Here is a 26,367-nt window from a genome sequence, read left to right as displayed (position 1 = left end):
CAAGATAAATTTAAAATCATACGAGAAGAAATTATCTAATACTTTGTAGCTTTTTATCAAAGATCGTTGGAATACCTTGTAGCTTACAAGCTAGTTACTACTCGAGATACTAGAACTAATTTAATTTCAGTAGGAGTAGTATAATTGGTTTCAGCGTTGGAATATTAGGTGTTAATTATGTTGCCGGCTTGTAATCTTTTCATCATCCCGAACCCAAAAGAAAATTTTAATATTTATTATATTTAAATTTAATATATTGAATATTTTATTATATTTAAATTTAATATATAAAATATATTTTACACATATAAACTTATTCGGTACGGTTCGGTTTATTTTTATAAAATTAAAAACCGACCTAATTATTCGGTACAGTTATAAATTTATATAAAACAGTCAATTTTATTAAAATAAACCTAAAAATCGGTTCGGTATGGTACGGTTCGATCAGTTAAGTCGGCTTTTTGAAAACCATTGACACTCCTTTAACGACGAGCATTTTGAGGTGCATTATTTAAAATTTATACTATTTTGTGGTGTCTGGTATAACTTTTTGAGGTGTAATTCTTAATTCTTATGTCTAGTTTTTGGTATTACAATTTTTGAGATTTGACAGAACTTTATTGGTATTTTTGATAGTTTAGTGAATTAGTAAATAATTGAGGAGACCAAAAGTGTTACCTTTAGCAAACATATTGTTCAAGAATATATTTAAGGGACTTTTAAACTAACCTCCAAACACAAAGGGCCATTTTATCATTTTTAAATATTTAGGTGCCCGCCGGCGTTTCTTTTTGTCCGCCATCCTTGACGTGGATTTGGTGGAGTAGAAAGGTACCTTATGTTTTGGAAAACGTTCAAAATAGCCTCTCAAATATATTCTTGAATAATTTTAGCCATCCAAATTTATCAAATCCGTCAAATATGTAGTACTTCATTTTATATAACACAATTTCCTTCTGTAATTTGTCTAAAAAAGAATGTCACATTTTTATATTTAGAAACAATTTAAATTTATGAGATAATTTAACTTCACAAAAATAATTAAGTCTTATTTTAGACCATAAATTTTAAAAGTCTTCCTTACTTTACTTTTTTTCTTAAACTTCATATTTAGTTAAATTGAGATAATCTTTTTGGGACCAAGGGAGTATTATAATTTATGTAGTTTTTGGTGTTGCAATTTTTGACATTTGAAGCACCATTTTGCTCTTGAAAGAGTAACAAACCTGGAAATTGTAACAACAAGAAAGGATTCAAAAGATTAGGACAAAAAAAAAAAAATAATAAGAGAAGAAGATGTCGTACGTGTTCAAGAAGATTTGAGCAAATGTATAGAGAATTTATCTTCAAAAACTGAAGGTGAAGAACAAGTCGGTGAAGATTACTCATCATCTCAGTTTGCTCTGCTTGTGTTTACTCCCTGGGATATAGTCGGAGCCAATTTTTTTTACTTAGGGGGTTCAAAAGTATAAAGAAGTAAACACGAAGAAGCCAAGATGATTCAACATCTACTATATATACATAAAAAATAATTTTAACCCTATGTATACAGTGTAACTTCTCGCCGAACGGGGTCCGGATGAACCCCTTGCCTTTTACTGGCTCCGCCCCTGCTGAAGCCGGAGCAATAAGCAAAAAATGTGTTGAACCAGCATGAACCAAAGTTTTCTTGACAGCAGAACCGTTGTTATTTGTTAACAAGCTGTTACGCGTACCTGTAAGCCTTTGTTGTGTCAATATCGCTTGTTCAATAACGGTTGTGCTATCAAGGGAACTGTAAAATACCTTATGGCCAGATTCAATGCTCATTCTTTCGAAATTCTGCCGGGAAAAAACATAAATCACTTGTCTAATAATTAAATATGTAGATTTTGTCTAAAGAGGAAAATGTTGCAAGTAAAGTAAGCAGTTCAATATAGGTTACCTGCATAGTGATGATGTCGGAATTTTTGCACCAGGTGAAAGATTTTTGGCATATAAAGTAGAAGAGAAATAATTTGCTAGAGATAAGAAAGATTCAGTTTACAGTTTTATCTAGCTATTAGTAAGCTTAGCATTTTCATTATCTAAGCCATGAGCAAGAACCGAATCTTTCATCTCAGTAAAAATCAGGAAGGGAGATATATTTAGATTAGATGCTTTATTTTTTCTTTTCTATGAACTGCATTAGGGTGAAAAAAGATTTAACAAAAGAAGAAAAATTAACTATTCAATAATCTTCTGGAAGACTTATTTAATATCCTTACCTTATTAGTCATGCACCAGTCGTTAAGGTAGAAGAACTGATTCTATGAAGTGCATACTGTAGAATGCACAAAGCCATGAAAGCTTGCACATTCAGTGGCTGCATGCTTTTTTGTATGAGCACAAAAAATTTCCAAGAAACTTATCCAGTTACCACATCAATTTTCTGTTGCAAAATAAGAAAAAGTCTTTATCAGATAATCAGAGAATGCGTCCAAAGCACTTGCCATTCACATTAACAGCAGAATTGGCAGAAGTCACGTTATTGCCGATGCCTAATTGACATTGCCTTAAATAGTCTGCAAGACCAATTTTTCCACATATAAGTAATGTTAAGACGGAAATCATTGCCCTATGCCAAAAAAAAAAAAAAATCACTGGATTACCTTTTGAATGATTTCACCATGAACTATGTTATAGGTGGAAAGATCGTCATCGCTAGTCGGTGTAGGTGTACGTTCTGCTTGCATCACGCGGGCACATATACTAGTGTGTATTAAAACTATGAAAGTGCAATATATTAATCATATTGTCCATCTCAAGCCGATTTTAATTAAGAATTCGAACCAAAAAAAATCTAACTCTAAGAAGCCTATGATTCGGAAATGAAGCTAATTAAGCACATCACCAGTAGAGCGTTTAATGATTTTGATGGGAGGGCCTGTCGCATAATAGGAGCCATGTTGATCACAGAAGAAAAAACAGGGCTCATTAGAACTCAATACCTGACCGATAACTACGGTGAGGTTTGCTTAACCATCACCATTATTTGTCTACTGAGAAGTCTTACATTTAGTTTCTTCTTGATACCTATGAAGTGTGTATTAATATTCTTCTTTTTTGTCTTACAGCATGAATGTTGATGGATGGGAAATAAAGTTGTTCATTGGAATCAATGCTGCCATAGGGTAATTAAGTCTTAAAGTTTGTAGAAAAATGTATTTCATTTGGTTTTGGGTTTGTATTAATGCACTGTCGTTCTCTCAGCGTTCGAGTCTCAAATAAGCTTGGGCTAGGGCATCCCAGGGCTACCAGATATAGTGTATATGTCACAGTGTTTCAATCACCCCTCATTGGGATATTCTGCATGATATTAGTAGTGGCATTAAAAAATCATCTGGCCATTCTTTCCACAAACAACAAGGATTCGCGACGAGCCATTGCTGACCTTGCTTACCCTCTCGAAGTAACTATGCTTCTTAACAGTGTTCAGCCTCTAACATCAAGTGTTGTTTTTGTTCCATTTGTACTATTTCTATTGTTGAAAGTGCCTTCTTCGTTTTTGTAGTTCTTATTGTGATCTGGATGTGGCGAATATCGTTTTGCAGTTGTTGCTATTAGAGGTGGATGGCAAGGTTTAGTGGCTTATATCAATTTGGGATCTTACAATGTTTTTGGTATTCCTCTAGGATATACTCTTGGTTACGTGGCTAACTTGGGAGTCGTGGTAAATAAACTCTCATTCTGAAAGTTACATATATATTAAGTATATATCAAAGTTATTCTCAGTCTGCATTTGTAAGCAACTTTTATGGGAAACTATTGGTGTTGAATAGGAAACAATTTGTACTTTTGCATCTCATAACTTTTTTTGAACCTAAAAGAATTACGAGAGATATTTAATTTATTCCAATTTTGGATTTTATCTTGCAGGGTCTATGTGGACGAAAGATACACAACCTCACAAGTTGGTAGTAAGCGAATTGGTTTATTGGAGTGATTCACGTCTCTTGGAATTTCAATTCTCAAAATGATGTCTTATCTAATAAAGCTCTCTACATTTTATTGCTTTTCTGAGAGACTTACTGGTACTTTTTCTATGCTTTAGTAGTGACAATGGCCGTAGTTGTTGTTTTTGTTATTTATTTACTACGTATTTTAGTTGCCAACTGTTATTCATGATCGTGGTGATCTATGGAAAGATCATTCGGATCTGTTCATCTTGATCTCATTAAGCTACGATGTCATAATGATCCCGTCAGTCATGAAAATAGGCTATAATTTGATTTGATCATCCCCGCAAATATAAACCAGTTATGGAAAAATCATGTCATATTTACCTTAATTTGCATTATAGTTTTCATCTTATATAATTCATACTGAAGTACAGTTTAACAACTTAGGTTTCTTGAATGCGAGAGATAGTGCATTGCGCTATGTAATTGAAAATTCTCGACTTTTGGGTGAAGAAATCATATATTTATTGAACATTTTGCTTGAGATTTGTTGATTTTCTTATGTTTCTTTCTGTAGCATTTTATGATAAAGAAAACTATGTGGAAGAAAACTATTTTCTGTATTTATAGGAGACCTTGCTCTTCACTTCAGAAAATGTAGAACTGAGAGTATCCTTTGAGGCATCCAAGTATATATGATGTATTTGCCATAGGTCCTATAAAATCCCAAACAAGAATTTCCTATTCTGCTATTTCAGAAGTATTACTACTCTGGTTTTCTGCTTTCTAGCAAACAATGTTTACTTGCTATACAACCTATCCTGATTTTATATCATAGTCGTGGAGGTGGAGCTCTATACAAGGAGCAACGGCTTGGTACTTGCAAGGACTCAAATTTGAGTGGAGTTCTCTCATTTTAAACCAAACGAATCTCGGGTAATTCTAAGTGACATACGGCATCATTTTCAGTTGTTGGCAGGAAAACAGCAAAAAGGTTGTCACACAACAAAAAATTCCTTGAAACCTTTTGGAAACTTACTATCGGAAAGCTCCTTTAAGGCTATATAGCTAAGCTTGAATTATGATGGAGAAAAAGACGATCTTTGATTAAGAAGACAGCATGGATTGAACTATAAGTTCAATTTCAAGCAGATTATATTTTAGCATGTTGAAGGATCCATTGGAAGTAGCCTTACCTATAGTATGTCTGTTTAGACAGGGACATTAAGGGAATATGAAATGTTCCTGTAAGGCACCATGAAGCATCTCAGCGGCCTATGGAAGTAAATGTAAAATTTCAAAACAGTAGATATAGAAAAAGGACATAGTTGTGCACCTCTTTATTTACTCACAAAACTCTAGAATTTCACTTATTTTTTCCTCAAATGAGGTTCCAATTTAGATGAAATTTTATTAACCACAAATGAAATATCATAAATAGAGTTGGATGACCTCTCAGATGGAGGGAACATTAGAGGTGAAAACTTCAAACTTTATGAGTTCTATTGGCACAACTCTCTCTATTGCAAATGAAAACATCAGGGAGTTAAAAAATTCCCACTGACTTTTGAGTACTTCATATATGAATCCACCTTTTTCTTTTTGATGCTCACAACTTCACAGGCATGGGTGGTCAACTCAGTACTCATCTGAGAAAACTGAAAAATAATAAGATGGATCATGAAGCATAGAAGGGCTAATTGAAAAGTTTAATCTTTTCCTCCAATCTGTTTGTGTTTACAGAGAAGAAGCCTGTTGTGCCTGATGAAGTCTTCAAAGTGGCAGCAGATTTGGTATTGGATTTGAGAAAAAGTTGCCAATAATTATTTCGTTATGATGTTTCCTTTACATGCTGCATTCGTTTCAAGACAGTTTTCATGATGTTCTTTTGTGTATGCGTGTGTGTTATGACTGCATGAAATCATAACCGTTTAAAATATTTCTGAGAGTATGTGATGTACAGAACGAGGGTATCACCTCTACTGCTGCCCAAGAAAGCTTGGCCATTTTTTGGGTTGAACAAGCTAGAGGAGAAGAATGTCTTGCTTACTCTTATAAAGAATTTCTTTTTGGTTACCTAGAAATACAATTTTGATGTAATTTTTCATTGCTAAACTTACTATCTCCTGTGGAACTACTATTTGTCAAAGGAATTTAAAGGTTCGCGTGGTGCGACTTTGGCAACTTCACAACGTATCATTCAATATACTTATTTCTTACAAGACCTTCATGTTATGTTATTCATTAATACTATTAGCTAAGCATCATTTGTAACAAGACTGTTCCACAAAAATGAGAATATAGAATCTCTGCAACATCTCACACATGGTTCATATATATTTGTTTCTATTATGTCTCTTCGCTCGTTTTTTCTTTGAAGCGATCCGCGCATCGCACGGGTACGTATACTAGTATGTATTAACACTATGAAAGTACAATATATTAATCATATTGTCCATCTCCAGCAGAATTTAATTAAGAGTTCGAACCAAAAAAATCCAACTCTAAGAAGTCTGATTGGGAAATGAAGCTAATTAAGCACATCACCAGTAGAGCGTTTAATGATTTTGACGGGAGGGCCTGTCGCATAGTAGGAGCCATGTTGATCACAGAAGAAAAGACAGGGCTCTCACCATGCGACTGGCTATTCCGCCAATCTGCTTCATCAGAAGAAGAAGGAGAAGAAGAGAGAGAGAGGGAGGTTTTTTTGGAGCTAACCCGTAAGGGCATTTATATACCATAAAGTGTAAAATGAATCAAGTAATCAAATGCAAAATGATATTGAAAAAGGAGATTAAAGGAACGCCTGGCACAAGAAGAGAATATGCGAGGAACGATCAAACAAAACTAATTGCACTGGACCCTTGGCTTACATTGCATGCATTACTATGCCCAGAATTTTAATTAGTACTTGCACTCCACTGGTACTAATAGAAGATAACTCAGAACACTACATTCCTCCAGAGTACGGATAGGCCTTTACAGATAACAGTATCTTACAACTCAAATATCTCCATAGTCATCTAACCTCATGAACGCCTCTAAATCAATAAAAGTTTACACTAACCAGTTACTCCAATAGCTGGAAGCTACAAAAAATTGTCCCAATCCCATCCCCGCAAACTATTGAAGTTTAAACTCCTCCAGACAGACGATCTTCATGTATATTAGTGGTTCTTGGATTTGAGGCAGCCTCAGATTGACTCTGAAGACGTTCAGGCTTCAGCAAAGCAGCTCATGAACAGTCGCAAAATCTTCTCAAAGGCACTTGCTACCTCTTCAAAGTACATGCTAGTCTCAGTTATTCAGTTCATTTCCAAACTTTCTGCTGCTCTCCATACCAGAGATATGAGAATTACGATACATGGCTAAATGACAGGTCGGACTTGCAGCATTGAAACTTAAAAGTTCCACCGATCTAATTGAGTTTTAGCTTCAGCCATGTCTTTCTGAGCCTTCTTCCTCCGATAAAAGATGGGGCAGTCTCGACTAGTGCATAGGACATCCCGATGGAGAGAGCCTTGGCATCCTTGGCATTGTGTCAATAGCCTCCCAAAAAGATTCTCCAGTTCAGCCACATTAGCCACGGATCTGCAATGGACTTCAGCCTCATTTCCTTTGCAGGAATTGCAGAGTTTTTTATCAGAGCCACCGATTGGTGTTTTGCATCTAATGCAACGGAGTTGCTTCTTGGCAAATTTCATTATACCAATGTTTGAAGGGGTCGGCATTGAAATGGAATTCATGTGACTTCCTTTAAGAAGCTCTTTGTTTGCATCCTTGATTATTGGCTCAAAAATCCTCAGAAGTGGCTTACTAATTTGATTATCAAGATAGTACTGAGAATCTATAGGTATGTTGTTCTCTAACACGTATATAGGGTCCTCTGATTTTTCATATGCCCTGGCACCTTTTGCAGCTTTAATGATGACATAAGGTACTCTATCACCAATACTAGGTGCAGTAGCAGCATCTCACTTGCGCATTCTTTCTGCAACTTCAACATGTGCTGCCTTTATTTCATAATCATCTCCAGTTTTCGTCAGACCCTTAGTAATAACCAAAACAGACAGATCCATGCGATTCAGACGGAGATCTGAGATAGTATTCTTGACATATTGAACAGCACCACGAACATCTCTGTGTATTAGTATTCTATTAAGACACTCAGTTACAAGGTTCTTGACTAAGAGACAATTATCCCTCCGAACAGTTTCAATCCCTTTAGCATCCACTTTGTCATGTTTGTCCGGATTTGTCCATAGAAGGTCAGCATATCTCTTCTTGCTAATCAGCTGATATGGGTAATAAATCTTCTCAAATTCTAGTCTTATTGGTTTGATAAATGTCCCGCTAATGTAATCAGCAGCTTCTCTGCCCCATTTCATAGCCTCTTCCACTGTAGGCACACCAAACTGCACCATCACTGAATCTGTATCTCCATATATAACCTCAGCATTGTGTTCATAGCCCCCAAGTACTGTAAACTTCTCTTCCACAAGCTTTCTTGTGTGCTCAATCATCTGTCGACCATAGCTAGTAACACTTGAAGATATTTCTAAACATGGTAATTGACCAACAGTAGCTCCAGTAAACCCATATACTGAATTTGCACTGATCTTCAGAGCTAGCTTACGGCCATCTAAGACAGCTTTGACTCTAGGATCTTTTGCTTCCTTTAAATCTGCTTTTGCTCTTTTACGAGCAGCCAATAGTTCTTCAAGAATCTCCGGAAGTATTCCCTTCTGTAAATTTGACTTGACAAACGTTTCACCAGAAGGGGTCTTGTTGACACACTCGGGATTCAGTTTGCGAACCTCTTCAGGAGTTACCAGCGTGCAGTAACATAAGTTATATGCCATCATGATTGATGGATATAGAGATGCAAAATCCAACGTTGCAATTCGCTTCTCATAGAAACCAGCTCGGGCCTCCAAAAACGTTGCGCCCTCATACGTTCCTTGTTCAGATCCAGCCTGTTTTGCATTTGGTATGACAAGTTTCCTTTGCCTCGCCTTCCGTAGAAGCTGAGAAAGCACCTTAATGCTTTGCCCTCTTGCGAGAAGCAAAGATATAGGTACACCAGTAACTCGAGCCATCTCCACATAGTTATAAGAACATTAGTTTATCCAAAAGCCGTTGTGGAAGATAAGCCCCCTTTAGACAATAAACAGCAAGCCGCCTCCTAGTTTCTGAGTTGCCATTTTGAAGATCTGATATAATTGAATGATGGAAATCCTCTTTCCGCTCATTAAGAATATGTGCTGAGACAGAATTTAGTGAGTAACAACTTAGCTTATAATCCCTCTGCACAGCCTGAAATAAATCAAATTGAACTCTCCCTTCTATTGTTATTTCTTTACTTTCCCTTGTCCCATGCTGTCTTGAAGAAAAGTTAGCATCTTTTACATGAACCGTGCTATTTCTGATGCGTCCAAGCATAGGAAATTCTACCATCCCTAAGACTTGAGCTCTCCGGATTAGATATGCTAAATCAAAGTTGCAGATGTTATATCCAATTATGATATCAGGGTCCACTTCCCGGACAAAGTCCCTCCAAGACAGCAATACTTCTTTTTCTGTGTCAAAGGACATAACATCGACCCCTTTTATAGGTGAGCATGACTTAAGGGTCATCACATTCCGAATTAATGGCTGATCCTGTCCCTGCAAGGTAACTTTATTGGCCACTTGAATAACAGGATCCTGTGTAGGCTCAGGAAAGTGGCCTTTACGACCAGCACATTCAATATCGAAACTCAATATGCGAAAGGGAGCCATGTTCGAAAATTCTCCTTCCGGAGAATGGCTGATCAAGTCAGAATAGAGACAATCAAACTCTAATTGACAATAGGAGAGATGATCCCTAGCAGCTTTCTTCGTGTACTTCCCAACCGGAACTTCAATCCAGTTGCCACCAACAACATTGCAGTCAATCATGAAGCGAAGAGGAAAAAGAACATTACTTTCATAGGTTAGAAAGCTCGTCATACCAAGCCCATCAACATGAATACCTCTCTCAAGGATACCACGGCAACTGGTAACCATTGTTGGCAATGCCACTACAATCTTGAGAAAAGACTGACAAGCCTGCTGTTGGTAATACATGATGCTTCTTTTCTGAACTTCTTCGATGCCACGGATAAACTTAGGGACATTGCTATTCCTATTCATCTTCTCATCCTACCCTCAAGAACTTGGCGAAAACGGGGGATTTCCATTCCAGGAAGGTAGCTAACGTACAAGTATGGCTCAAATCCATGCACATGACAACATACGCTATTTCCTTCCTGGTGACTCCGAAGATTCTTAAAATGGCAGCCGGACATGCAGACAGCAATTCTTAATGGCTCTCTTCGATAATGTAGTAGTCAATTTCCAGTTGTTGAAACAATATGCTTTGTGTCTGAGACATGTACGCTTGAGAGAGAGGAGGGCGTTTCCATTGCTGAAACCGCGAATGGCGCGACGAATCTTCCTCGTACTCATGAACCAATAATGTTTCTTCGAGAAAAACATCCTCGTCTAGGTCTTCTTCTTCCATGGCGGCATGGTGTTTATGCTGCTGTTGACGCGACGGAGTTGCCGCCCGTCGCTTCCTAGGGTTGCCGTTGTTCATGTTGGAGAGGGTTTAGGAGTTGTAGTTGTAACTGAATACTACTCCTATTTCTTGACAGTAAAACTGTACTTAAACATGAACCTAGTGTATATAAACAGAACTAGTATATTTGAAAAACCTTATTCCACATATAAAATGATCCGTATACAGAAAATATATTAAAAGATACTCCTGCTATCCCGCTTTATGTGATACACTAATGAGACATTTTTATATTTAGAAACAATTTAACTTAAAACTTCTCTTTTTATCCTTAATGAAATGATTTACAACCACACAAATACTTATGACTTGTTTTAGACCATAAGTTTCAAAAGTTTTACTTTCTTGTTTAAACTCCATGCCTAGTTTAAACTATATCACATAAATTGGGACGGAGAGAGTAATACCTTTTAGTTCTCAAATACAATTTTAAAAATGATAAAAGAGAAAGTATGTGTCGTGTGACTGTGAGCTAACTTTAATACATGAATTTCTTTGTACTTATTATTAAATACTCCTGTTATAGTATTCTGACATACATAATTTAATTAGAAAATAGAACTTCTGTTTTTCAATGATTTTCTTCTATTGAGAGTCGAAATCAATAGAAAATACATGATCTGGTTTGGTTTTGATTTCACTATTGAGAGTCGAACTCAAAGCACTTTTATTATTTCCAATACACTGTGGATTAACTCAATAAGATCTGGGCTTTGACTTTAGCGTTATAGTAAATTAATTAGAGAAAGGTCGAATCTTTCTCTAAAGAGCAAGAGTATATGCTCTTTGAATGTTTTATACTAATCGTATGCTCTTTGATAACAAATGCCTTTTATTAATATTCGATTGGTCAAATGGTACTTTTCAGCATACTCTCGACAATGTCATATAGTACAAACATCAATCATGTTATAATCAATTTTAGAATCATCATTATATTGTTTTTCATAGAGTTCTTTGACCTTTAATCAGATGATGTATGTTCACAAGCACCCTTCATTGCCAATAATGCAGCTCCATAGGCAGCTTCAGTCTGATTTGCCTTGCTCACAGGCAAACCGAGTACCCTCTCTCGTATCTTTATCCATTTTTCATTTTGTGAGCCTCCTCCCGAAGTGATCACTTCTTCGACAGGTGTGGCCCCGAGATCCTTCAGCAAGTTGTATCCCTTTGCCTAAATGTCATAATATCGGTATTAGCAAGTCCTATTGCACAGTGTGAAATAGAAGCAGGATGTTAGACTAGGAGGAACAGGCCACCAAGCTTACCTCAATGCGAGCAATCGATTCAAGAATACCATGCAAATATTCAACATCGTTTTCTGGACGTGGATGTAACCTGCAGGTAAATGGTAAGTGAGCAATGTATTGTGTCGAAGATGAGCATTAGCATGATACAGTCCATAGATTGGTTATTATGGTGAACAGTCTGGTTTTACTTTCAAACAACAGCTAGTGATCAGAAAAGTGAAGGGGTGTCCATATGATCTACAAAGATCAGGAATTCATATTTTCTGCATTACGTGGTGTCTTGTTGTGGTTGATTCCATAGTTTTCTGAAATTCTCCATCATTTTGTATAACTCAATTACTAATGAATAAAAAAGCAGCTTTGAAATATATACTTATTATTGCTGGTTTGAGAAAACATGAAATCAACCAGTTTGTCGCTAACAGTTCTCATACCAGCAGCCTGATAGGAATCCAACGTCGAGAAAAGAGTTCCCGTGTTTGAAATAAATTAAGAAGAAAAGCAGCAACCATTCCATATTACAAGAATCAATAGCTTGGAACACCGGGGGCTTGTGGAAAAGCTGTATTTTATCTGAAGACTTGCAAGTTTATTGGACCATGGACAGTAAGCCAACTCCTTAGAGGAGTAAATGTGACACTTATGGAATCAAGAAATTTGAAGCAATCAGAGCGTACATTATAATTGCCACCAATTCACTACTTGAGAATTTAAGTTAGTTCCCATTCACTATTTAGCAAGAATAATAAGCGTAGTTAAATACCTTGGCTCCATGTTTGGATCTGCTAGGGGGAATCTTTCACCAACTGCTTGAAGGGGATAGTAATCGAGAGGAGAAGCTTCAAGTGGATTTATCTGCTCACTTAGTTTCTTCAACTGCTCATCAGAGAAGAGTTGCCTAAGAACTGCTCCCCCTGTGTTTGAAGCACCTCCAACAAGCCATTTATCATCAAGACGGTGGCTATATACTCCAAATCGAGCATCTTCTACCCTTCTGGTGCTAAGTAGTTTAATAGCGAGTGTTGAACCTAAAGATGTTCTGAGTACAAGCACAAGCATGTGATTAACTAGAACTAAAAAACTGACTAGAATGGAGAACAGAACTACTGAATTACTCTTTCTTTTGAAAAACTGTTAGCATAACAAATATATAGTAGAAAATGAGGTGATAGAGATTCCCTACAACAGATGGTCATAAGGAGTTACAAGAAACCCACACCAAAAGAGTACTTGGTAGACTGGATGATAGAACCATTAGATATTATTAACTCTGCAAGTTTTGTCCGAAAAAGTATCTGCCAGAACTAGCGTCTAGCAGCTGCATCTTTCTCATTAAATATGCTAAACCAAAAGAAATAAACATACAGCTTTCCCAGGTAGAGTAGCACGTGCTGCTAGAAATGCTGCTATACTGTCTGTGGTTCCTGTACAGATAAGGCAATCCTTCGGATAACCTGATAAAGTGAAGGAACACAATCAGTAGCAAGTCTCAAATCTCAGAAACCATCATGTTAGTGGAGCTTCAATATGTAAATATCCGATCCGAAGAAAAAACAGGAATGGAAGAATTAGCAAAATTCTTCTCTCATTTTTGTTTTTTTGAACTAGAAAGGTGACCCTGAATCCCCACCACAACTGCAAAGAACTCCATAACATAGGACAAATTATGGAATATTCCAAAATTAGTACTTAAAAGAAGCGCCCAAAGACTGAATTGGCAAATATGCGGATTGGCAAATATGCGGTACAACTTCAGAAAAACAAAGCAAAAATTACTAAAAATCAACAATAATTTGACTTCACAAGATACGCAGCCTCCCTGATTATGATATGAAAAGTGTGGCAAAGTCCTCTCCCACATGAAGAAGATCAAGTGATGTTCACATATCCTCCACCCTCACTTGCCTTATGTATATGTCTAAAAAATAGTGGACCAAATATCGGTCCACGTAACACCTAGTAGGAACATTAATATTCAATCAAGAAGATGTATATGAGGAAAAGCCAAATGCACAAACAATACCCCATACCTCATGAATAGTTGTTTATTGAGAATGATATCACAGACAATAACTCCAAGTAGAAAACAAGAAGCAGTTTCATGTCAATGATAATGTAACCAGCTGTTAAAAATTGCCGAACATACCAAACTGAGTTCTTATGCCCTCCTTCATACACCCAATTTTAGTACCAGGATGTTGCACAGAAGGTAAAAGATGAGAATATGGCTGAGATAGAAGCCAAGGTGGATAGGAATCCATTTCAGGTTCATAGCCGACCTGCAACACATATACAAGTGGAAGCTGAAGTATCAACAAGGAAACTGATACATGAATTTCCAGATATTAATTCAAGTGACATGTCAGCAGTCCAAGTCAGCAGGTCGTTAGGAGTTAGTTACTGAATCTGTTAGTTAGTTAGATAGGAGCAGTTATGAGCTCGACTTAGCTTCTATTCATTCAGTTGTGTATAAATCATTATATTAGCTGAGATTACATTCATTCATTCAAATAAAACAAGTTTTCCTATTAAACTCTCTATTTCATCTCTTTCTCTCCATCGAATTGGCTTGAAACTCGAGCATTCTCTGTAAAGCTCCTTTTTAAGCTTCTAAAACCTCGGATTCACGAATCCCTGCATTTTCGGTAACAGAAAAAGACATGGAAAGCAGGTGTCTGTGTGTTTACCTTTAGAGCATTATTGTAGTCAGACACGCCCAGCTTGCCATGGAGTAGCCACAGTAACCAATCTGCTTGATGTAACAATACCGCAGATTCCTTGCTTGAATCATAAGAGCTCCACCATGAGACAAGCTTGCAAAGTGTAGAGGATCCAGAGCAAACAGTATGGTTTGGAGGAGCAATAGACTTCACCAAAGGCAAAGCATCAGGACAGCTCTCATTATACAGGAATGGTCTACATAATGGCTCTTCGCTCATGCTGTAGGGCAATCATATATTCTTCAGGCTAGAAATACATGGTAATTAGATGAAGAAAAGGAAAGTAGCAAATACCAACCTATCTATGATGATAGTTGTTGCGGAGGTCCCATCAATGGCAATGGATGCAACAACTGGGCGAAGACTCACTGGTACATCATCAAGGAGTAAAAATAGTGTGTCTTTCCATGATCGTATCCACTCCATTTTTTCCTCCTTCTTTCTAGTAAATAAAACAAGTTTCGAAAGTTCATTTCTCGTGAAGGCATGTTTCAGTAACTTAATGGACCAGCATGATATAGAATGAGATAGCTCCTCCAAAAAGACCAAAACAATCATTCATTTACGTTCTTATAGAACTTCTTGTAACTCAATTTGCAAGAAAACCTCAGAGTACATACAAATTTTAAAACTTAAGTCCTATCTTGATCGCGAAACATTTTGCTTTCTTATTGGAATTAGCCATCCTTCATTCTCAATTAATGCATAGAAAAAAGTAATTAATTGGAAGATGAACATCACAAGATATAAGGTGCATGGGCTGATGCACATTAATTGGAACATGCATGGGCACACTCACTACATCTCGATCGAGCTTTATACATACTTAGATACACAGTGAAGCCAAAATGTAAAGTCATGTTACAGAGTTCTAACTTCTAACTAGCTTAAGGAGTGAAAATCAGCCACTTTCTTCAATCCAGGATCCAGTCCTTTATGGCAAATTTAAAAATATTTGACATTTTATAAAACCAAAAAGCATTTATTAAACCCACTTCAAATCTCCTCTATTGTAGTGGAGTGACAATTAAGTGAGACATTTAAGTATAATTCAGCCAAATCGTACTACTAAATGTCATTAGAGGGTGTGCAAAAAGTATCATATGGACCGGAAATAGCATATACAAATTGTAATCGAATTTATCTCACACATGACACGCCCATAGCTGTCCTTGCAGAAAGCAGAAGATTCAAGGGAACCTTCTACTCATCAACTAGGTCTACCCATGTACTCCCTCCGTTCACTTTTACTTGTCCAGTTTGGACTTTGCACATCCTTTAAGAAACAATAATTGATATGGGAATTTTACCACAATACCATATTAATCGATGTTTAATCTTAGGTCTCGAGAAATAATTTTGGATATAAGTAATTAATGCTAAGTTTAATTAAACATGAAAACAATTACTATGTTTTTCTCTTGATATGCTAAAAGTGGCAAGTAAAAGTGAAAATGTATTTTTAGTATAGTGGACAAGTAAAAGCGAACGGAGGAAGTACATATAGTTGAACATTCTAGAAAAATTGCACCCATTACAATAAACGACTACTACAACAACAACATACAGTGAAATTTCACAAAGTGGAGTCTGGGGAGGGTAGAGTGTAGGCAGACCTTACCCCTACCTTAGGACGTAGAGAGGTTTTTTCCAGAGACCCTCGGCACAAGGACAAGTAATTCAAAACAGTATCAAAAGTCATGGCAAAATACTATAAAAAGCATGATAAAGTTGTTTGAAAGAATAAAAGGAGCCATAACTACCACAAATAATACGATAATCGAAGTACAAGAAACAACATATAGTAGCAGAAATCGAATGACAAGAAACTACAAGAATAATACTACGACTACTACTCAAGTACTTAAATTCTTGTGAATAAACTTACCATATAAAGGGGATACTCTCTCTTCCCTTCAGCATGAATATTCCCTTCACGATCAATAAGAGCATACCGAGCTCCAGATGTTCCAAAATCCATACCAAGATAAAGTTTCTTTCCATTTTCAGCTTTATAATTTGCAGAAATGGGCCTTTGCCTTCTTGGTTTGCAGAAAACATTAGACTCTAACATTCTTGAACTTAATTTCTTCCAACTGTTAAAATGCAGATTGAACAACGATGAACATGCAGTACTGGAAATGGTGGTCACCATTCTTTCTTTAGCAGTGATAACGTTACCTTATCTTCTGTTTAACTTTAATTTAATTTATTTTTAACTATATAATAAGTGGAAGTGATGGTACGAGTATTTATGGGATTATGTTATTTCGTATGGGCATTTCAGGTATTTCAAAATTGCTTATTCTTTCAATTTAGGTTGGTCTAATCACGTTCTGGTTGGATTGTCTTACCTGTTCTACTTTTGTGGTGAGTTTTTCTCATTTGGTTCTTCTCATGCTTGGTGTATTGGTTTTTTCATCTTTTGATGTTGTTGTTTATTCCTTCTCTTTGTTTTGGTGTCTTGATTTTCGGTATCCTTGATATTTCTTTTTTAGTCGAGGGTCTATCAGAAATAACCTCTCTATCTCCCGAGGTAGGAGTAAGGCATGCATACATTCTACCCTCACCAAACCCCACTTATGAAATTACACTGGGTATGATATTGTTGTCCTTGATATTTTAAGGATATGCATCTTTACTTATTTTCTCTACTTTTTCTTTGTGAAATGTGTACATGCAATGATACTGTTATATGTTTTTGTTTAATCTTTAATTCCTTGACAGTTTATTTACATTTCTCTTTACATTCACACGTATGATTACAGAACAGGATTACTAGCAATGCCTAGAAGTTGTTTCATAAAATCTCTTGTAGAAAATAAGATTCTCCACTGGGTGCTTCTTTCCTAAACAAACATTGTTTGACTCCAGATTTGAGTTTCATTCTTGCTATTTAAAATTCATTACACGGGCTGCAGCATTGAATCGACTAACTAGGACCTGATCAATTCTTATGTTGGAGAAGATTAATGCATTGATATTTGATGCTGTGATTTGAACCTGAAACCTAAAACATGGACTGTTAACAGTGTTAGTAGAGTTTGAGTTGAAATTTAGCTGTTTAATTTTGTTAAACAGATTTAAAACCATACCACATTTGATTCAACAAATAAAGTTGCATATGACCTGCATTGACCAAAAATGTATACATTCATACCAGTTCCATTAAACAGAAGTTGAAAAAAATGCGACTCATGATTTTTTTTATACAAGTAGAAGATGGTAAAGATTATGTTATAACACTTATTACATGATAGAATCACTTAAACCCTTCAAGAACCACCTACTGGATTTTCTGTTAATCACAATACACGTATATACAACGATATTAGGTAATGTGTGTGTATCTGTATGTAAACATATACGCATCGGCAAGTGCAGACTGGCTTGATTAACCAGCTTGTACACAGCAAGCATTCAAGATATCTTTTATATCTGGATCATCCCCTGCTTCTTTGTCCTGTGGGAAACGGGTAGATGATAACAGAGAATTAGTAAAGTTTCATAGGACAAAATAAACCGGGAAGTAATCTACTTTAGTTGTGTAAAAAGCTAAATGGTGTTGAAAGAAAGGTCTAAGTCTAAGCCGAGTCCCTCAGTACGTAGCATAAATGTTATTCTCATATAGTCCTGTCTTCATGAAGTCCAAAATGACAATGAGCTAGATAGCTCAAATGCGGCAGCATTGTTTGTCAAAGTAAAATTCTCCATTCTTGGTTCCACCTAGTGTAGTATTTCATCAGATACCTATAACTTCTTTTCCGTCATTTTGTTCCATTTTCAACGGGAGCTGGGGCATGAGGAGACAAGCCCTGACAAGCTATTTAACTAGAGCCTTGAAAGAATTATAAGCTATATTGGTGCAGATAAATTATGTATCAAGATTGATATGATGAAGGAACAGAGATTAACCTTGTGTATGTATGTGATGTTATTTTTACCAGGACCTGCAACGATAATTCCTCCTTGTCGCCTGAAAAGTTTAGAAGCAAATTAGCTCACATCATTCAAATAAATGGTTTTTAATAATGCGATAAAAAGACATGTGCAACCACTAAATCATGCATTTATAATGTTTTGCAGCATGGCTTAATATGCCGTTAGCAGGAAGTTATCACCATTCCATGTATATCGTTACCTTTTGGTATACCCCTTGCATACGGCTGTTTATGGCCATGTTTATGAATGAAAATACTTTTACTTGATCAAAAAAACAAAATCTAAAGATTCTAACAACCAAGAATGTCACATACAAACTATAAACTAAAATGATCGAGAAACTAAAGCTTATGGTCTGCCTATAGATAAACAGAAACAATAAAATTCTTTAAGTTAGCTTAAAACCCCATTCACTTCAGGCGGATTTTTACAAAAACAGAATTGCTTGGATCAGATAACTATTCCTTGTTTTCTTATTATACCAAATTCCATTTAATGATTGGGAGTTGACCATCAAAACCGTGGAAATTATAGACTAAAAAAACTGGATTTAGGTACGAAGTTTGTCACGAATTTGCCGCTAATTAAATAGCCGTAGCTAACAGAATTTTCTGATAATCCGTCTCTATATAAGATTAGCTACAGTTTTGTTGTTTAGCTACAAAATTTGTCCGTAGCAAATTCCTAATTTTTAGTAGTATTACATATATAGTAAATGTCGGATTAGCTAACACGTCCTATTAGCTAACAGATCAGAAGATAATAGCATCTGCGGATATTGACATACCAGCCACCTCGTGTCCTGGTGTCCTTTTCAAAAGAAAGCTCCCAATCCTGTCTATAGCCATCCATGTATGCTTGTATTATTTTCAGACCTGCCTACGTTTGAAGAAAATAAATACAGATGAGCAAGAACACTATTAGAATACATTGAGAAGCTGAGAGTGTAACTTTATAGGCATCTAATTTGCATACCCCGGGAGTGAATGTGGTCGTAACGCCTGACACAAATTTTAAAGCCTCATAAGACCTATAGCTCGGATCAGCATAAACCTCTGGAAATAAGAATGAAACTCCGTCAAGGTGTCGCTTTTTGAAAAACCGTAGAAAAAGAAATTTTTAAAACAAAGTCAGAAGATATACAAGGATGCCAGTCTGATATATTAGCAATACTTCTAGGTTGCTTTGCACTTTAATGTAAAGCCAACTGCCTTACCCATTAATCCTGGAAATTTCATGGGTCATGATAGGTTTTTGTATTCTGGATTGTTCTAGTTGGGGAACATAACATCATGGATCAGGAATGAGATTAATACACATTAGATAAAATATACTCCCTCCGTCCCAAATTTATATGACGCTGTTTAGATTTTGAGAGTTCAAATGAATTATTCTTTGACAACAATTTTTCCATATGCCTTTTAAATATTTTGAATTATTAATTATTGTAACTTATAGTACTTTTTATGTAGTTTTCAAATATGTCAATTTTATTTCAAAAAACTAAAAGATTCTATGTCCACATGTATGGTCAAAACTAAGAAGTTTGAATCTCGAAAAGCGAAAAGTGTCCCATAAAATATATTGAAGATCTTCTTATAGGAAAAACTGTAACTTAAAGTGCAACAGCATTCGAGCGAGGTCGCCGGCCCTGTGGAGCATACATATCATAGGACATTGCTAGAATCGAGTTCATGAGATCTAAGGACTTCCCGTAACAGATATTGAGCCACTGGTGGACAGAAAGGTCTTTTATTCAAAACTTACCTCCTTTAAACTTTGTTTGCTCATAGAATGTTCTGGCCTGGAGAAAAGAAAAAAAAGGGGACACGAGTCACAACTCAATCCAGCTTTTGCATGAGGTTAATGAGCTCTAGAAATCATAAAAGAGCAAGATACAGAAAAAAAGCAAACAACAGCAGCATAAGTTGAAATGGGCTAAAGAAAGAAGGTCCTTGTAATAGGGGAAACTTTTATTCTTCTTACACAAAAACTTTTATTCTTCTTACACAAATGTTACATAAGCAACCTTTAAAAATGGGATGATGCTACTGGGTTCAAGGACAATGTTTAAGAATTTCTCGAGGGGAAAAGAATCAAGAAAGTTAAATCATGGATAAGTAACCCAGTGCAATAAGTTTCGCTGCTATATACCTGATCAACACTACCAGGTCCAATTAAAACAAGTGCAACTCCCGCTGCATCCATCTTATCCTGTGAACAGAAGAAGTATTAGGGTATAAATTATAGTGATGGTCAAACGAAAAGGCCCTTCAACAACATATGATGGAACATAAGGACATGTCCACCAGAGGCGGAGCCAGGATTCGAAGCTTATGGGTTCGGGGTTCTAATTCTTTAAAGTTACTGGGTTCTTAATTAATAATTTGTACATATTTGACAAAAAAATTAATACAAATATATGGTTCGGACAAAAGCTACTGGGTTTGGCCGACCCCACACCCGAAGGGCTAGCCCCGCCCCTGATGTCCACTATCATCTTTGCGGTTAGAACAACTCGACGAACATATTGAAGATAACAAGATCTAAATAAATGATAGATGGCAAATCTATCGACCAACACAATCTTCATACTATAATCCATGCTAGTTATGATAGACACTGCAACTTATGCTATTACCAGGGCTTAACTAACCAATATGAAACAACGGATATTTAGACTAGTCATTTGGACCTTGGAAATACATTAGTCAGCTTTCGGATAGTTTCGGCGAGCATATTTGCTGGGTAGTTGGAAACGGGAAAAAGCTGAGAAGATTGCTTGATTATTCACAAAGAAAAGACTAGTCTGTTGCCCCCAAAAAATATCAATAATGATATAAGAAAAGGGTTGGCATGCAATTTTCTGCACAAACGTCCTTTTCATCAATCAATCATGAACAACAAATTATTAAAAAGAGCAGTTGGATAAACCAAAAGATTGTGCGACATATTTAATGTGATTTAAAATGGAGCAAAGTGTTTCAATAGAGCTGTCAAGCAAAGGGCTGCGTAAATAAGATATCGCAAGAAAAATGATAACTTCCGAAAATGCAGCCAAGAAGAAGCATTACCTTCTCAGCTGCAAGATAATCAGCTCTTATGCGACAAAGGACGCATCTGCAGTCGGGAACTAGAATAAGTAGAACATACTTCACCAACAACATGCTTTTTAATTATCAGTTTTTGGAAGAAATAGAGCATAAGGCCACAGAAAGATTACCCAAAATGACGAGCAAAGGCAACGACTGCTTTCCTATCTTTCCACAGATCCGAAATAGGTACTCCTTGTCCTTTCAGATCAAATACTTGAACATCATCTAACACATTGATGGTGTCCTCACTCACCACTGGAGTCTCTGTTCCTATATCAAAACCAGTAGGTCCAGTATTATTAATAAGAATAAACATCTTAAGCAGTTTAGTTCATAGACTCATTTAAAAACTAGTAGTATCTGTAGTCACTTGCATACCAATGTCTACAGCTTTAAATCACCTTTTTGAATATATTCACCTGATTGGAGATGCAACTTAGGCATCATCTCTTTTTTCAGCCAAAGTCGCTATTTTTCTTGAAATTTAAAAGTATTGATTGAAATTGTCTTTCTATAATGGCTTTAAATAGCCAACTTGATATCAGAAAAATCTGCAGAACAATTTTAAGAAACCTAATAAAACTCAACAACCTAACCTCTTTCTAAAATTTAAATTAAAATAAAGTTGACTCGTCCTAGAATTAATCTACCTATTATTCTAAAAAGAAAATTACGCTCTACACCTAAAATAAATAATTTAAAGTATCCATTATCTAACATTAAGGCCCCTTGGACAGGAAATTTTTTTCCTTCTTTTCAAAAAATAATTTCAAATCATCATTTGGTTATACATTGGACTGATTTTTTGATTACTTCTTTTTTGAAGATGAGTTTCAAGTTTGAAAAAGTAGGTTTTGCTATGGAATCGAAGGTAAGGAAGAGAAAATCGAACAGAGAATGAACAAAAACTCATTGCATTGATTTGTTACATTGTTTTTTGCAAAGACTAAATCATTATATATAATATAAAGAACTAAAGAGAATAAAATAAAAGCAAATATGTTATTTTCCCTATAGATACTAAACTCAAAGGAAACTAAATATTATGAATTAACGTAGATTAGTACTTTGAAGGAAAATAAATATTTTAGAATATTCCTGCAGTAAAAGGAAAGTAAATATATACATAGAAGGAATGTACCTCCGTCCCCTTTTTTATGATACTCTTTCCTTTTTAGTCGGTCCAAAAAGAATGACACCTTTCTATATTTACTAAAAGTTCAACTTGAAATACCTTTTCTATATTTATTACAAGTTCAACTTTAAATTTACCTTTTTACTTTAATAAAATGATTTCTAGCCACACAAACTTCCCATATTATTTTAGACCACAGATTTCAATAGTTTATTTCTTAAACTTCGTATAAGTCAAACAGCTTCATAGAAAATGGGACGGACGGACTAATAGTTTTGTCTAGTTTTTCTATTAAGTGAATATTTTCCCCCTCACAAAACTTCTACCTTTTCAAATATCACATTTTTATGTCCAAACACCAAGTAATATTTTGATGTCCTTGTTCAAAGAAAAAGAATCAAGCTTGCACATGAGATACAGGTGGAATAACTTCAATAAATCAATAAATAAAAGGTGTACTATCTCTCTAATTCACATAATAACATTACTGTAATACAAAAATGACAAACTAACCTGTGGAGCTGGAGATAGCAAAGGACCTGTGGGAAGCAGAATTTGCTGAAAATGTGGGGATTAAGTGGAGGGGAGAGCTGAGATTGCAGTTAAAACTTAATGGTTTTGTTGTCAAATTAACATTATTGTGAAGTGGGGTTCGACCAACACTTCTGCTAACTGCTACAGTGAGGCTACAATTATGTGCAGGTGCAGAGAGAGAAATCATCATGGCCAGTTCTTGAATGGACGATATTTGGAACATGTGTTACAAAATGGGAAAGAGATATGCATGTGGAAACAAAGCTTACACGTGGTTGAATTCCTCTTCTTAAAATTATTTAAGTTAGGGTGTGTCTAATACTGTGACTGAAAATGTTTTCCAAAATAATAATGATTGAGTTTCCGTACTTATTTTTACTGTTTGATAAGTAAGTAAAAATAAAAATAAAAAATTACGGGTTCGAGCCGTGAAAATAATCACTAATGCTTGCATCAGAATAGATTGTTTACATCACACCCTCGAGATGTTGCCACTTCTCATGTAACCTTTGCAGCCCTTCGTACTCGTTAATGCAGATACTTTGTGCGCGGACCGCTAGCGCTTTTTATTCATATATTAATTTGGGTAAATACTATGAGGTGGGTGGTAGCCTGATGGGAAGTGAGGGGGTTGGAGCGTTGAGGTGGGGAGTTGGAAACGATGATAGAGTATTTGATTTAACTTCAATTCCTTGTAGGCTATGACTTCTTGCAACAACATCAAGTTAATATTACATGAACCCATAATTAGTTGCAGAATAAATAAAATGTAATAATAATATTTTAAGACAACACCAACAGTATACCCATTGTAATCTCACAAGTGGGTCTGCGTAGAGTAGGATAGGACGTATGCAGACTTTCTACCTTTGAGGTAGATAGTTTGTTTCCAATAGACCCTCGACTTAATAGAAAAACAAGACAGCAAAAATAGAAAATGTAAAGCAAATGCAACAACAAATATCGAACACATTGAAGAGTAAAAGACTATACGGTAAAATAATACTACTAAACGGGAGAAGGGAAAAGAAGGAAATTAGCCCCTTCATTTCTTGCACAAAGTGCAACGACGCTCAGCTACTTACTATTCTTCTACTACAATCCTCGACCTCCGTACCTTCATATTTAAGGTCACGTCCTCAGTCGTACCGAAAGTTGTGTCATGTCATGTCTAATCACCTCTTCCATTGTTCTTCTTCGGTCCTACCTCTACCTCTCTTAGCTTCTGTTATAGTCGATCTTTCATATCTCCGTACAGGCGCATCCTCGCACCTTCTCTTCACATGCCTGAATCATCTCAGTCTCGCTTTCCTCATCTTTTCCGCCACAGGGCCACTTTTACCTTGCCCCGTATAACTTCATTCCTTATCATATCCCTCCTAGTACACCCACACATTCATCTGAACATCCTGATCTCCGCTACACTCATCTTCTGCAAGTGGGCATTCTTAACTGACCAACAATAATATTTTTAAAACGTTAGCTTAAAATCAAATATTGTACCACTTCAATAATAAAAAAATATTTAGTTACTATTTCTGATTTAAAAAAAAAAAAAACTTGTTAGAACTGAATATTCGTAATTCTTTAAAAAAAATATGCGATGATAATCTTCCTAAGATCTTAAATATAAAGTCTTTAGTTGAAGATATATAAATGATTGTCAAACTTATCACAATCTTTAGTGGTAGAGGATGGTGGAAAATATCTTTAAAGTGCACCATCGTGGGCAAAAAAAAAAAAAAAAGGTTCAAAAGAGAGAGAATATTCTTGGACGAAGGCATATTCGAAATCGAGATTATTAATCATCTTAATGGAGCGAACTATTTTAATTGAGTCCTTTTTGCTTAATCGAGTCTTCCAATTCCCGATCCAAAGAATACGGGGTTAAAAAAAAAAAAAAAAAAAACTTTACTTTGTAAATTATTATTTTATTTTATTTTATTTAATGTGACATAAAAAAAACTTTACTACTATTTGTAAATTATTGTTCAATTATATTTATTTAATGACATTATCTTTTTGGACATGATGTTTTTAAATTTTTTATGATATTTAACATGACACTACATAATATATTGTGATTATAAAACAATATATTATTCAAAATAATTAGAAATTTAAATTAAATTATTTTTAAATATAAAAATATATTATTAATTAAAAAAAGCTAAAAAAAGTGTCATCTAAACTAAAACAGAAAGAATAATTTAGTGCTAAAAAAAGCTTCAAATGAAATATCAATATTATATAACTATATGCGTATTGTTGGGATTAAAATAATCAGTCATACAGAAGCTTACAATTGCAAACCTTGAGCAACGATAAATCAGACGACAAAGAAGATATACTAAAAAGACATAATATTATAATATGATTTGATCAAGTGACCTACATATTGAAAAACTTATATATAAAGCATAAAAAATTTATTGAGAGAATAATCTCCCCCTAAACAAGACTTTTTAATTACTACATTGTGGATGATATTGTGTTTATTCTATTGTATGAGAGGGATTTTTCAATAAATAGAGGTCTAAAACATTTTCCTCCAAGAAAAGGACTAGCCAAATATGGAAGAGAATTATATTTTCCTTTCAGGAAAGTAAAACAATTATCGTTATATTTTGACTTTCATAAAACAATTATCGTTATATTTTGACATTCATTCAAGAAAAAATTAAAACTCAAATATGGTAAGAAAATTATGGCAAAACCCTAACATGTATTTCATGTGAAACACCATTCTCCACTAACAATTTTTTAAGTTAATTCATATCATTTCACAATTGTATAATTTTACCAACCTTAGTTTTAACTTAACTATCTTCATTTTCTTATTTTGTTCAACAAACTTTAATATCACCTACCCTTTTTCTCCCACAAAAAAAAAAAAAAAAAAAAAAATTACAATCAAATACCATTTAGCTATTTAGTTCACAAACTACGTACACAATGTATAAATAGTGTCCACAACATATTACATATCCATGTACATATCTATACATTACCTATACAACCCAAGTATATGAACAATGTATACTTCAGACATATTTTGTAAATTAAATAGTCAAAGTGCGCGTTTAGGTAAGTCCCAAAAAGAAAACACAATTTATTTTAACTCCAACACAAATATCAGGACATATTTTTAACAAACTTCAATATAT

At 35.2% G+C, this 26,367-nt stretch overlaps 2 protein-coding genes and 1 pseudogene across 5 annotated transcripts; all 3 read right to left on the bottom strand.

Moving 5' to 3' along the window:
• Window positions 1–7,261: 7,261 nt before the first annotated feature.
• Window positions 7,262–10,542, bottom strand: LOC132057232 (DNA polymerase delta catalytic subunit-like; annotated as a pseudogene).
• A 791-nt stretch (window positions 10,543–11,333) lies between these two features.
• LOC132057230 (D-ribulose kinase) lies at window positions 11,334–16,738 on the bottom strand. 2 transcript variants are annotated; one of them, XM_059449726.1, is made up of 8 exons: window positions 16,383–16,738; window positions 14,793–14,932; window positions 14,462–14,714; window positions 13,921–14,053; window positions 13,138–13,228; window positions 12,538–12,813; window positions 11,793–11,862; window positions 11,334–11,698 (listed from the first exon to the last, which is right to left on the bottom strand). In XM_059449726.1, the coding sequence occupies exons 1-8, from the start codon at window positions 16,647–16,649 to the stop codon at window positions 11,489–11,491; spliced, it is 1,440 nt and encodes a 479-aa protein (XP_059305709.1). In that variant the 5' UTR covers window positions 16,650–16,738; the 3' UTR covers window positions 11,334–11,488. The 2 variants fall into 2 exon arrangements, with proteins under 2 accessions (XP_059305709.1, XP_059305711.1); XM_059449728.1 differs by having other exon boundaries at window positions 14,793–14,936; window positions 16,383–16,521.
• Window positions 16,739–17,673: 935 nt separating this feature from the next.
• Window positions 17,674–23,463, bottom strand: LOC132057231 (thioredoxin-like protein AAED1, chloroplastic). 3 transcript variants are annotated; one of them, XM_059449731.1, is made up of 9 exons: window positions 23,180–23,452; window positions 21,660–21,801; window positions 21,511–21,556; window positions 20,591–20,650; window positions 20,204–20,240; window positions 19,412–19,491; window positions 19,224–19,315; window positions 18,410–18,470; window positions 17,674–17,957 (listed from the first exon to the last, which is right to left on the bottom strand). In XM_059449731.1, exons 1-9 carry the CDS (start codon window positions 23,421–23,423, stop codon window positions 17,889–17,891), a joined length of 831 nt encoding a protein of 276 aa, XP_059305714.1. In that variant the 5' UTR covers window positions 23,424–23,452; the 3' UTR covers window positions 17,674–17,888. The 3 variants fall into 3 exon arrangements, with proteins under 3 accessions (XP_059305714.1, XP_059305713.1, XP_059305712.1); XM_059449730.1 differs by lacking the exon at window positions 17,674–17,957 and adding an exon at window positions 17,968–18,317 and having other exon boundaries at window positions 21,660–21,795; window positions 23,180–23,463; XM_059449729.1 differs by lacking the exon at window positions 17,674–17,957 and adding an exon at window positions 17,972–18,317 and having other exon boundaries at window positions 23,180–23,458.
• Window positions 23,464–26,367: the final 2,904 nt, after the last annotated feature.

This window comes from Lycium ferocissimum, chromosome 5, assembly GCF_029784015.1.
Source record: "Lycium ferocissimum isolate CSIRO_LF1 chromosome 5, AGI_CSIRO_Lferr_CH_V1, whole genome shotgun sequence".
NCBI lineage: Eukaryota > Viridiplantae > Streptophyta > Magnoliopsida > Solanales > Solanaceae > Lycium > Lycium ferocissimum.
The sequence above is the reverse complement of the archived record's forward strand: the minus strand, read 5'-3'. Positions and strand labels throughout refer to the sequence as shown.

Excerpts from the sequence above, each read along its gene's own strand:
- LOC132057230 (XM_059449726.1), bottom strand. The coding sequence starts at position 16,649 with ATGGTGACCACCATTTCCAGTACTGCATGTTCATCGTTGTTCAATCTG. Across the intron at positions 13,229-13,920 it reads GGGCATAAGAACTCAGTTTG|GTTATCCGAAGGATTGCCTT; the intron begins GTATGTTCGGCA and ends TCACTTTATCAG. Across the intron at positions 12,814-13,137 it reads ACTCTACCTGGGAAAGCTGT|AACATCTTTAGGTTCAACAC; the intron begins ATGTTTATTTCT and ends GCTTGTACTCAG.
- LOC132057231 (XM_059449729.1), bottom strand. The coding sequence starts at position 23,423 with ATGTTCCAAATATCGTCCATTCAAGAACTGGCCATGATGATTTCTCTC. Across the intron at positions 21,557-21,659 it reads GCCTTTGCTCGTCATTTTGG|ATGCGTCCTTTGTCGCATAA; the intron begins GTAATCTTTCTG and ends TCCCGACTGCAG. Across the intron at positions 20,651-21,510 it reads ATTATCTTGCAGCTGAGAAG|GATAAGATGGATGCAGCGGG; the intron begins GTAATGCTTCTT and ends TTCTGTTCACAG.